Genomic DNA, 13,640 nt, shown 5'->3' with positions numbered 1-13,640 from the left:
AGTTTTCCAGGACCCATGTATGAGCCTTAAAACTACTGTCACACCTTAATGAATAAAATGAGACTCCTTCTGCCCTCTCTAATTTGCTGACTTCCAACTTCAAGCTTCAGGAGCTTGAAGCTCTGACATTATCAGGCAGTATATATATACAAATAAAGTATGGCTCTCTAAGAAGAAACAGCCAAGCTGGGCATGGATTCAGGCAGAATAACACCAGGGTTTCCTTTGAAATCAGAGGTTATAAAGAGATGTTCTTTACCTCCAGCCTTCCAACATGACGATGTTTCCACTCCAGATACAAATCACCACTCTTGCTGGAGGTAATTGCCTCCAGTACTATGTTTAGCACTGTTGAAACTAATTAAGGCAAGAAGGGCCAGGTTTTTATTTTGATTTAGGGTTCTGCCCTTAATATGTTTAAGCATTGATTTCCCCTAAAGCCTGATCATCATGAGTTTGACCCGGGGTTGTTCCTCTCATGGTTGTACAAACCTGAGAAGGGGTTGCTGATTGTGCCCTGTGATGCTTACTGGAGAGGAAGGGATCTGCTGGGATGTAACACAGCTCATAGCATGGGAAAAAGGCTTCTTACTCCACCCTGAACAAGAACACCACATGATGTGAGCATATGGATAAAGCCACTTAGTATCAGATGTCCTGGGTGTTACTGAAGAGCCACAACCACTCTGGAGGGATGTGCACGAGTGCCTCAGTTGCAAATCAAATTGATAGTGAACTGTCAAATCCAGGGGCATGTGGCAGAACAATTTTCAGCAGAAACAAGTCCACAGCGTTAATCAGCCCTCCTGCTTTAATTAATGTCAGCAGCAAGAAAACAGCTGGAGTTTGTTTGCTTTTCAGATAACCTGTATAAAAATATCCCTTCTGTAGCAGCTCTGTTTTCATGCTGTGGCTTGCAGGTTCATTTTTGTTTTTCATTTTGTAACTAGCACTTAATTTTGCTTTCATTTCAGCCAAGGTGGGATGTTAAAAATGAGATGATTAAAGAAGAAAAATCCCAAACAAATAGAAGGAAAAAACCCCAAAACAAATAAACCCTCAGAGGACTCTAAATGAACAAAACCCTGTTTAGCAATAAAACCTTGTGAAGCAATGACTCACAAATGCCTAGACAGGTTTGCCTGGCTGCAGAGGGGATCTGGTTGTTCTGTTCATCACTTCTCCTACCTGAGAAGTTGGATTTGTCCCCAGGCTTCTACAATACTGCAATATTTTAACAAATGTACTCCATTCTGGTGTTCGGCACTGAGTCAACACACCAGCTATGAGGAAAAAGCAGTGCTAAGGTTAGACATCCACATAAATCACTGCAGCTCTGATACTCGGCCAGCCTATAAATATTAGGGGCTTGACATCAGTTTACATCAGCAGAGTAACTTGCTTAATTCCCTTGCTGTGGGATCATGTGAGCTGCTGTTGATTAGCATTCACCTACCTGATTTCCAGGATGAGAGATCAGAGTCAGCACCTTCGATGTCCCAAGGTGTTGCTGGATGCTGTGCCGTGGGCACGAGGTCCACAGGACCTGCACACACTCCAGCTGGTCCCTGTGTTTGCTCTACGTGTGTGTCAGGGCCACTAATTACTGCTAATTTCATTAAGCTGGCGTGTGCCTCTTGCATGCATTATAAAGTCAGTCTGAGCAAAGGTGATTAATGAGGCTGGATGTTTTTAGTAGCTATTTGTATTGCTGTAGCAGCTGGAAAGTGTCATGCACTGAGAGCCTTGGGTGTTGCATGTGAGCAAGGTGAGATATCCAGCTTGGGGGTGACTCACCTTGGAATGAAGTTTAGGAACCAGGATGCAAAATTAACTACAGTGATTGCAAAATAAAGTAAATCCACAAAGTTTCTGCTTGTAGGTTGGGATGTTTTATCCATTGCACACAGTGCTTCACACAACATTAGTTCTGTCTTGGCAAATACAGAGTTTTATGCATCCCTCACATACAAACGGTGAATGAGGACATCATCCCAGCTCTGTTCCTACTGAGGCTGCAAGGGACCTCTTCTTGAACTCATCACATTATCTCCTCTTGGGTGACCAAGTTTGAATCCAGGCATTTGTCCTTATCTTACTTCTGTTGATCCTCTCCCATGCCAGCACTACCATGGTCCATGTCCCCATAGGGACCCATCAGAGAACCCCTCAAAAATGACCCACAGAAGAGACAGACCCACCACAGCTTCATTAGTGACTCCATTGTCTTGTCCATCTCCATGAACATGGGAACAAATATCCGGGCTGGATAGTCAGCTCCTCTGCTAACTTGTAGCAACTCTCTCCATACAGCACCATGAACAGCCAAATCTAAGGTAAGAGCAACTGGGATTTAAGTGGTGCAAGTACAGAGCTTCACTTTTAGTCTTTGAACAGGCTGAATTTAAAAAAAACCAAACAAACCAAACCAACAACAACAATAACAAAAATCTACCAAAAAACAAAAACCAAGGGGGGGAGGAGAGAAATTAATAAAGCTGCAAGTAAATTGGCAGTCTTGAAAGGGAATCGTCAAGCTCAAAATTCAATTTTCTGTTTGGGAGGAGGGCTTTGACAGAACCACAGAGTTTTTATCCCCAGGGAAATTTCAAAGTATTACTCAGCTCTAGACCAGCCACAAGCTCAATATGCAAAGCTGGATTTCACCCAGCCTCAGAATTCTGGCAATGCTTGTCTGCAGAGTCTGGATGTGCCTCTGTATGCAGCACCACGGAGGGGAGATAGCACAGCTTGCCCCAGCCATTTGCACCACTGGCTCTGAGGTTTGCTGCCCTGTGTCTTGGCCCCTGAATAGTTAACTCCAGGTTGTTCCTGCAGACACACAGCTTTGAGAGAGATACGCAGGAGAAAATGGGGTCTCTGAGCACCTGGGAAAACAGCCAGAAGTGGGGAAAACACGTTATGGTCATTACCAGACTCTGGCTGCTGGGGTGTGATGAGACTTGCTGGATTAGTGCCTGGTTGTCCGCAATTCCTGCCTGGAAAGGTTCTGCCCTGCAGTGATTATCCTCCTGTCTCGCTGAAAGGAACAGTAAAAACTGAAGCAAAGGCTGTGCAAATAGCACGTTCTGGGCTGCCTGCACGTTCACCTGACTCCTGCCTTTTCCTCTCCCACCCATGTCACCCACCTGCAGTCCCTTCTAACTGGTGTGTGCTGGGGAAGGCCCCTGAAGGGAAAATGGTCCTGCAGTGTTTACAGCCAACACTACACTCCCAGCAAGGCCCAGTGCCCAAAGGGACCCAGCACAAGGCAGAAAGACTGTGGAATTCTACTGCCATGGAGGCTCTTGGCTGCAGGCAGGCAGCTTCCCCATCCATGCAGGACACACAAATCCTACTGTCCTACTTGTCCTATCCACCGGCCAAGATGTACAACCACCCATCTACTGAACCGCATCCAGATGAACCAACCAGCCCTGTGCAACACAGACACCAAGAACCACCTGGGAAATGTTGTATTTAAAACAAAATTCTTTAATAGTTTGTACTATAAAGACACAAATTAGTGCTTGACTGCAGCATGAATAACAAATGAAACATATTAAATATTTCAAAGCTACTGTGCTTTGGAAAACAAGATATGCTGATACATATGAGCCTAATGTTGGTTACCAGCTGGTTTGGTAGGAAGAGTCAGTTCGGTGTATCAAATTGTCAATAAGCATTTCTCAGTGTAGCTGTGTTCTACAAGTCAACGGCTACTCATCTGTCACAGTGTTATTATCTATCTGCAACAATGTACTGCATTTCAGGAAGAGAAATCCACATGTTAGAATTCATAGTGTCAACGTTAGAAAGTTTGGTCAGGTAACGAACAGATTTCATGTCCACTCCAGGTGGACAGATGGTGTTTGATCAGACTGTAACATCATCCGTGCATTATGCTGAGACCAACAATCAACATGACATAGTCAACATCAATTTGGAAAATCAAGAGAAAAATTAGTTTCTGTTCAGTCTAAGGAGTAAATACTGCTTATGCTGCTTGAAATCCTCTCTTCCAAAATCCAGGGAACAATAGGATACACAAACAAAGTTCTTCCACATCTTTAATGTGGAAAACATTTTGGTACAGAATTTGCTATGAGCCATTTTATTCAGCACAGTCTTTGGAGAAACATATATATGTTCCAGAGCTTTGGGGACAAAAGAAGGAATCTAAGATTGTGCTTATAGCTATTCCTGTGAACAAATAAGCAAAAGACCCTTTATCTTTGCCTTTTAAAAAATCTTAACAATCTGCTCTTACCAATTTGCGTGATACACGTGCAAAAAACCCAAAATTGCAGGCACTGTTTTAGGATCTCCAATGAACTCTGAACTTGGTTCTTCTTAAACCTACAATTACATACTTAATAAAACCTAAAAAATTTCAAGAAGTAAAATGGGAGAGTTCGGCAGTAAAGTAAGAGGTTCAGGTACTAAACCTGCCTCTCAACCTGTACACACAAATCCCCCTGTCCCCAGTCCTGCTTAGAGCATCTGGCTGGGAGCTCCAATAAGGGAGCTCCACATAAAGTGCTTGCTTGACTGCTGCGCCCTCACACTGCCTGTCACTGAACTACACAACCCAAAATGAACACCTCCTGTACAGCTAAATCCGTCACCCAGCTTTCAGAGCCTGGAGAGATGCAACAGCATCAGGAAGGTGGGTAGCCAGGCAAGTTTGAGTCAGAGGCAGACACGTATTGGATAACTAACAGGAAAGCCACTAAAAATAGCACTGGGATTCCTGCAGAAGGATTTTTTAAAAATATTGACCCCCACTGACCAAAGACTTTGTCTTAAAGACTCAGAAGAAAACAGCCCCAGCTCTCAGAAAAGCCTTGTAACCATGAGATCAGGCACTTAGCAGCTGTAGGCAGTTGTGCGTGAGAAACTGAACAAAGAAACCCAAACCCAATTTTAATGGTTACATAGAAAGTTCTCCATCTTTAGGTTACAGACTTTCAAACAAAGTTGGCAGAAGACATTCCAGATAGGTCAGAAATGCATTCATTCATGTACAAAACCTGTGTCATATTCCATCCTCATAAAGCAGCCCCCAAGTCATCTACAATGAACTGAATGTAACAGAAACTACATCACTTCTGTGGTGAAGAGAGCAGTAGTCAACATGGAAAGTTAAATAGCAAAACATTCAAGTATCCAAAGTGCAGATACCAGGAGGGTGGTTGACGTAATACTACGGGATTCTGTGTTTAATCTTTTGTTATTCTCTATTCATGTAAGATTTCTTAATCTCCTTCTGGCTTTGCTCTGCTCATGTGTAATAAAGACTCCATCATTTATCCCTCTTCATGGTAAAGTCTCACAGCCAAACAGCACTTTGCAGTTAAAGCCTCCCACTGCCTACTTATAAAGTGCAGATGGGGTTTAAAGTAAACTGAAAGTTTTAGCTGAATATGTTAATCCAAATTACAGGGCACACATTCCCCCAAAATGGATGTGTGTTCCTGAATTCTGATGTCTACTAAATAAAACAGCATTGCTGCTCTGTTACAGGTCCTCTGCACTGAATTGTTTCACCACCTGCTATTAAAATGCTGTACTATATCCACAGAGAGAAACAGGTTTTAAAAAATGGCATTACTGAAATTCTTGAATGCAGATTAAACAAGGTGATAGTGACTGCGAGAAATACCGGTAGTATTGGGAGGATTTTCTGCTGCTGAGATTCACACGGAAGTGTTTGATGAAAAAGACATTCAGCTGCTTGAAATAAGGTGTTAGAAGCAAATCCACGATTGGCCAAAAGAATCAACTGCATTTCACATCATACAATTCAGCTTTAGCCAAGCAAGACAGCACAGAACAGGATTAAAAGAGAATTAAAACTAATTATAGAGCAATATTTTCCACTATATCCCTCCCAAAAGATTTGACTACACCTGTCTGAATTGAAGTCCTCCTACTCGAATCTCTCTCTAAAGCAGCCAGACTCACACAGAGATGAGCGGCAGACTGAGCACAGGCTGTAAGTGACAGACACCAAACAAGTGAGGATGTTTACAGGCAGTGAACAGAGTCAGCCACAAATCAATACAACACTGTTGCCACTCCCAGGGGCTGCACGGTCTAAGGCTGCTCATTCAGAGCACACATTCAGGCAAATGCAATTAAGGGCACAGGTATGGTACAATACATGACAGAGGTAGACTGGCAAGTGGTAACACTGCATATTCCAACTCTGACTGGGAGGAGTTTTTAAACGCTCATGGGCAGCACAGCAGCCCTGTGCTAACAGAAAAACCATTACAATGAAGTCTGGAGATGACTTACACTGCTAGCCAACAGCACTGCCTTTGAAACATGGATGAGATTCCTCCTCACTGGAGAATGCATATCTTGAGCTGTATCTAAAAAATCTTAATTTCCAGAATAAGGTATGGGTTTGATCTGTACTGTGAGAATAATTTTGAAGTTTTTCCTCTTATTTCCAAGAAAGAATTTTTCAGCTCATGGACTGCAGAGCTACTTACTGCTCATCTGTGTCAAATTGATGGTCCTATGTAGCAGATTTCCTGGTTCTTCATAGATGTTAAGGAACAGAAGATTCATTGTTATCAAGTCTGTCCAAGACATTCTGCAGAATTCATATCAAATGACACCTGCTACTTCCATAATTCTCTTTAAAGTAGCTGCTGTCTGAATTCTACTCAAAAAATAGGATCATACATGACTTGCTAAGATGTAGTGCAGGAAAAGTTTGTGATATACTGCTCTAAGGTCTGTAGAAAACAAATCAACATTGTCATACAAGCGATATAAATAAAAAGCAATTAACAGACATTTAACACGTTACAGGAGTAAGAATGTATGTCTTTCCAGGCACTAGAAAAGGCAGTCTGAATTTCAATGACATGTAGTCAAAACTAGCTTGTCATTTTCAATATCACTCACAAGATCAGTAAGGCAGTCAAACCAAAGCACCCATGATTTTAGATTATTTATGCTAAGAGGGATCCACAGATAAATTATATTCCTCAGGGTCTAATATAACCAGTTGAAAGAAAGGCTTCTGGCAGGGTGGTAGAGGTGTGCATATTTTTGCTCATTTAGAATGCAGGAAGAAGCCAAATTGCATATATTTTTTAAGAAAAAAAATCAACAACAAACAATTCATAAATGAAAAACTAACAGCACTATAAAATTAAAATATGAGCTTTTCAATTTTTTTTTAATCCTGACAATTCAATCCAACAAGATCTGAACCCCCCATCATAGACTTCCTAGTTGCAAATGTGTAGAATAATCAACAAATATCTTTAAAATATACCATTGTAGAGATGCCTGATCAATAAGAAAGAGGCTTTTCAAGACACTCTGGTTCTTGCAATTAATTAACTAAACAGAGCCCCCAGATCCTTCAGTAACAAAACTAAGGCCACTAAAATATAGTTTTTTTCCATTTCCATAAAAATAGTATCATACCTAGCAGATGTCACAAGTGACTGTTGATATGTCTTGCTGCTGCACTGCTTCTCTTACGAGACTTCTTCCCTAACTCATGAACACATGTAAACATATCAAATAAGAAAATGGGATACAGCGTGCGGAAAAATGCTTGAGAAAGCCTGGAGGTGAACAGGCAGGCACTTGTTTTCAAGCTACATTTTTGAAACAGGTCTCAAATATCTTTAATAAAAATATGTCTACTGGATAATTAAATTTAATTAAAATATGTCTTCTGACCCATTACAGCTTTTTCCTACCTCTGTGCTAGTTCTGCTAACTTCTTTCAGTCTGAAGAGCACTCAAATTTCCCAGCACAGATGCTGACTTTGTCTATGGAACTGGAGCCTACTGATATCAAAGCTGTTCTAAAATTACCCTTCAGGTGTCTTTATAGGGTGTTCAGGTTGAACTGCACTGCTATCAGCACATGCTTAAACCTCACTGAACTCACTCAAGGTTAAGTATCTTTTCCCAATGCAGTTTGGGGTTATTTGATCTCAAGGGTCCAGGGCTGTCATATAACAGAAGCCACATTGTAATTTGGAGGTTCACATCACTAGAAGAGTTACTGATGGATGTGAAAGATGCAGAGAAACTGCAAACAGAGAAAAGGGAGGAGACCATTTTAGCCAGCACTGATTGTTCAATAGTCAGGACTCTGAGACCTGGGAGACAGCTTTACAGCTACATTACCATGCTTTGCTGCTGTGAGCACGTTGTAAATCAATACAAAATGGGATTTTGGATCAGTCTGAGTGCTTCCCTTTTTTTCTTCATGGCAAGAAGGACAAATCTCTCAGAGCATCAAAAGCAGAAAAAAATTGCATAGAATGGCAGCAAGTAGGCACAGAGATAGACTCTGTTTGTTGGCCCAAAATTAACAGCATCAAAAATCACAGCCTTCATATGAGGTATATTTTGAAAAACTGTGCTAGTTTAATGTTTTCTTTAAATTTACTTACTAACTTTCATCAGCTGGGTAGATTAAAATTACAGAAACCAGGGTTTGTCTCCCTCATTAATCCCCTAAGTCTGGTTTCAAAAGGTGGTCAGCTTTCTCACAGACTAAGCTCAATAGATAAAAAGCAAGCAACGCACTGCTCCTTGTATTTGGGGATATCCTCAGCCTCAGTCTTGTTCTTCACTCCTCCTTCAAAGTTTCTGAATAAGAAGATGCTTCTCAAAGTCACACCAATATTTAAGACTTGTAAAGTAAGAAGATGAATTCAAGGCTGAACTAGAGCACATCTAAGGTGTTTGTCAATCTGTAGTATGAATGGGAAATGGGAAGTTAAAGAATGGGATAGAAAAGTTAGGTATGTATATAACAATTACAAAAAAATAAAAAAGAGTGTTTCTTATGTTTCTACAGTCACTCCACAGTTTTGCAATGAATCACTAGTCAAAAAAAATAAAAAAGAGTGTTTCTTATGTTTCTACAGTCACTCCACAGTTTTGCAATGAATCACTAGTCAAAAAAAATTAGGAATTGAGCTCCCAGACACAAACAGGAATACCTATAAAGCTTCACCATTTCAGTGTCTTTTGCTGGTCACACTTTGGAAATCCTCCACAATGAACCTCTCAGTTGGACTAAAGAAAAAATGGAAGCTTGGTAAAAAAATGAACTAAATGGCACAGGTATCCCAATCCTTTTGCTTAAAATGTAAATTGCAAAGGAGGCTGTGGAAAAGCAAGGTAGAATAAAGGCCTAAATCAACCATTACATACTTCATTAATTGTATAAAAGTGCAAGGTTAAAGTAGTTTGGGTTAAGCATTCAGTTCACTATAGGCCTCACAGATGCTTAGCTTGGCCATCAATGGCCTGGTTTTGTCATTCAGTTACTAATATATTAGTTTAGACCACAGAAAGAACAAAAACTGAATGAAAAAATGTATGCAATCCACTTCAAAAATGGTTAGTTTTCTGTGACCAGCACGAAATATTACCTCAATATCATCAGCTGTACAATATATACATAAAACCCTTGTGTCTTAATCTTTGTTTTAACAACTTAGAATAAAGCTGTACTAAGTGCTATTTCTCTAGTGTGCCAGTTCTTTGCTCTGTTCCGGCCGACTGGCCTCGTAGCACAGAGGAGTCCTTTAATAGCAATGGTACTTGGATTGATCCATAATTTTGACACTTCAGCCAGAGTAACTGTTGAAATGCTTTATTCAGCCAGGCCAGGTGATCGTGTGTGGCTGCCCAGGGCTCAGTCAAAGGTTCTTGGGTGGCTCCACGAGAAGAACAGGCCATATTCCAAAAACAAACTGTCAAAAGAAAAATAGGAATAGGGGAAAGATTCCTTGGAACATTATGTTTCTTGGAACAGAAACCAAACACTATTAAACATAATCTAATGATAGGATGAAAGGGGAATGGTTTTAAAATGAAAGAGAGTAAGTTCAGACTAGATAGTAAGAAAAAATTCTTTGAGGGTGGTGAAACACTGGCACAGGTTGCCCAGAGAAGCTGTGAATGTTGCACCCCTGGAAATGTTCAAGGCCAGGTTGGAGTAATCTGGGGGCTCTGAGTAACCTGGTCTGGTGGAAGGTGTCCCTTCCAAAGGCAGGGGGTCTGAAACTAGATAGTCATTAAGGTCCCTTCCAACTCAAACCATTCTGTGATTCTACGAAAATTTCAACTGTACCCTAAGAGGTATAATTATTGAGCCCCACCAACAGTTCAAAGCACAAGATACCCAAATGTATATTAATAAACACAAAATACTGCTTTCTTACCTTCACCTTTGGCCTGTGTTTCAGGAAAAGTGTCCTTGTGTATAAACTGAGGAGAAGGAAAAAGCATGTTTAAAATTTCAAGTATAAGACAGTATATAAAATAAGGATGTCCTGATTCCTGTTGTATTTTCCAACTAGAAAATAATTGTTTCTGTGATTGCAGAGCTACACATTCTGCCTAGATTTAGTAAATATAGGAGACATTAACTTCCAGTAAATGCCTCCTGTCATAGGGGGCAATTAGTCTGTAGCAGAATAATCAGCAAAATAATTTACCCTATCACCTATGTAGGGAGAAAGAAAGAAACCCTGAGAGGTAAACAAAAAAAAAAAAAAAAATCCAAACCAAAAAAAAACCCAGGGACTGGAGTCTGTCATTTTAGAAGGAAGAAATTAAATCAGTGTACCACAAAATATAGCAGAAGTTAAAGGGGAGAAAAAGCAGCATAGCTTGATTCTATGTCTTATTTTTGTTCTTAGCCGCTTTCTTCTCTCAGTCGATCTTTTTCCTGTGAATGACCTCACATTTTTTTTAAGTGGCAATGCCACTTTGTGGCATATTGGAAAAACCTTGCCTATGCACGATTCCTGCAAGGAATTTTCTTTAAAATATTACCTCAAGCTCTTTAGGGTAGCAGATAACCTGTAAATCAAAATGGAGCAACTGTTTTCCATATACCTTGACATATTTCTAAGTATATATACATTTACATATCAGATTAGAGCTATCAGATCATCTAAAGGAAATGTATTATTTTCCTTGCATTTTCCTTTTATTAGGTATTTTAACATCTGACAAAAAAAGTGAATACCATGTTAGATATTGAAAAATTGATACGTAATCAAGTTATCGACTACATAGGATGTAAACATAAAACAGACATTCACTTTGTTATGTGTTAAGTGGTAAAATTTTATTTCATTAGATGACAAACAGACGGCAGAAATTCTTCAGATTTCAGCTTGCATTCTATTCTTGGCCCTGGTTCCACTAGATGGTGGTACAGAGCAAAAATGAGAAAAATCTGCTGGCTCCAGACTTGCTAACGTGCATTCTTTAAGTCTCTTCCTCTAACTAATACCCTGCCCTTTTGGGAACAGCCCCTCTACAACTACTTCAGCCATCACCCTTCTGCACTACAGCAGGATGCCTGCTGCTTTTCAGGAGTGACGTTTTCAGGAGTGCCTATCAAAAGATTTGTTAAGCTCCTAAATTTAAACATGTTTAAGTACTTCAGGATTGCTGCTCAAGAACAGACAAGTATTAATGGCTTACATTCTGAAATTAATATACTGTCAAATAGCTTTGGTTTAACTGCCACAGAGTTCCCATTTCTGAATTAAATTTTCTTGAAGAACCATGACTATTTAAAGACTAGTGATTACATTTTGAAAAATATAGATTAGTTTTAAGAGAGTTTTTAGATCAGTTACAAAGAGGAAAGAAAACCGTACACCAGTTTAATAAGTAATTTTCCTGCTCTTCTGGATGGTACAACATTCTGAAGTACACATGAACCTGAGAAAACTCATAAGATCTCTATGAACATCCAGTTTAGAAAACATTTCCTACCTTAGCAGGATATGAAGGTAAGAACCCAGGCCTGTGAGAATATGCCACCATGCATGAAACTGTGTCACAGCTCCCACCACAGGAGGCATCTTCTCTCGTAATGCTCTGAAAGAAAGAAATACCATGCAATGGAATAGTTTCTCCCAGCTAAGCAATCTCAAATCGCAATGTTGCATTATCAGATCACACATTATCGTTTCCATATCTCAGGCATGTGCTGGACAGGTGAGGCTTCACGGAGTCAGGCTTTCAGCAGGTGAGGAGCAGCAGTTATAGTTTACACTGCCAGTACAAAGAAATATCAGCAAACTGACTTTCTTATACATTTAAAGAAAACAGACATTTCCTCATATGATGAGTGACCAATTACTTCTGGACTCAAATTTCAGGGAATATATTTATAGCATCCTGCAGTCCCAAATGACCAAAGTCCCATTCTCCTCTGCAAAACCCTGTGAACTACTGTCAATAGGATGAAATGTTGAGTTTAAGGTCCAAGAGAGGAAATGAGATTTATCAGACATCATCACTTGAAATCGGGCAATCACACCACCTATTCTGCAGGTTCATGGAAGCTCAACTTGCTTCCACATCTGTTGGACTCTAAAACAGGGACAAAATGGGTGTTTAGTGAAGAAGCAATTAAAGGAGAGGGTCTGAAATACTCCACCAACATGCTTTGTATTTTGTAGTTATGGGGTGTGAGTAACTTGGGAAGGGGCTAAGGGATGGAGATAAAGAAATAAAGAGAAATAACTACATTGCTCCTTTTTATCCTGCTCACTAGGCTTCTGCAGATAATGCTTATTTTGGTTGATGGTGGAGGAACTGTTTGCATCTGCTGGTCTTTTTATTCCGTTTTAATTTCACTTGTCAAAGTAAAAAATGGAAAACAATGATTGCACGTGTTAAGGAAGAAAAATCTGCAGCTCCTGGAATATGTCCTTACTGCTTGATATTACAGTGCTTGGTCCAAAGCTGCTCAGTCACAAATATTAGCACAAAGCTTCAATTGAGTCAGCCCAGCAATGACACAATGGAACATGCAGCCTGGCAGCCTGGCACAACCTTTGAGCCTTTGGATGGCAGGAAATTTCAAACCTCGAATTCAAAAGTGTGTGGTTCCAACCACAGAAACTGAGTGCTACAGATTTTTTTCTATTTTATTTATTAAAAAAAAAACAAACAAACTGCGGATTTACTGAAATATGGAACAAAAAACCCTGAATCAAAACTCAATTTTGAACTTTAAAACAAAACAGAGCAGGTAGGTGGATGATTCACAAGTTAGACATTCAAAGAATAAAGAATTTCAAGGGATTTAAATGTATTTTCTCCAAAGGTTCAAATTTTAATACCTCCTGGAGAAATCCAAGGCTCTGCAGATGTCTGATTAGAGCTAGTAAACAAGCATATTTTTTTTTCTAGCACCATAACCACACAAGTATTACAGGAAAGACACTATCATTTTTTCCCCTTATGAAATGAGGATGGGAAAAAGTGCCTCAGCAGCTGGTGTCATTTTTGGGCCTAGGAACCAGTTCAAAAGCCCCATGGACCCACAGCAGCTCAGCAGGTTTGGTGAACTGGGGGTTATGATCTCACCAGTGATGTGAGGCAGCTGCAAAAATCAACCCTGATGCCAATATCTGCAAAGTAACTGCAAATCCAGGCCACTTGTGCTGCCAAAGAACTACTCTATCCCATCTGTATCAAGTGTTCCTAGGGATGAGGATCATGTATTATATTAATTTTTAAAAAGTTTCAAGAATATTCTGTTGGAATTAACTTTCAGTTCGCTTAACCTAGTAGAGGGACTGAAGAGCCAAAAGGGATGAAAA

The 13,640-nt window shown here is 40.1% G+C and overlaps 1 protein-coding gene across 1 annotated transcript in view; it reads right to left on the bottom strand.

Annotated features, from left to right (window-relative positions):
- Positions 1-3,472: 3,472 nt before the first annotated feature.
- The window catches only part of ACER3 (alkaline ceramidase 3), a 56,429-nt gene continuing 46,261 nt past the window's right edge, over positions 3,473-13,640 (bottom strand). Inside the window, exons 9-11 of the mRNA XM_038131940.1 lie at positions 11,800-11,904; positions 10,227-10,272; positions 3,473-9,755 (exon numbers count right to left, since the gene is read on the bottom strand). Of these exons, the coding sequence (XP_037987868.1) occupies positions 9,702-9,755; positions 10,227-10,272; positions 11,800-11,904 (205 nt within the window). The 3' untranslated portion in view covers positions 3,473-9,701. The remainder of the gene's footprint in view (positions 9,756-10,226; positions 10,273-11,799; positions 11,905-13,640) is intronic.

Source organism: Motacilla alba, chromosome 1, assembly GCF_015832195.1.
Source record: "Motacilla alba alba isolate MOTALB_02 chromosome 1, Motacilla_alba_V1.0_pri, whole genome shotgun sequence".
NCBI classification, from domain to species: domain Eukaryota; kingdom Metazoa; phylum Chordata; class Aves; order Passeriformes; family Motacillidae; genus Motacilla; species Motacilla alba.
The sequence above is the reverse complement of the archived record's forward strand: the minus strand, read 5'-3'. Positions and strand labels throughout refer to the sequence as shown.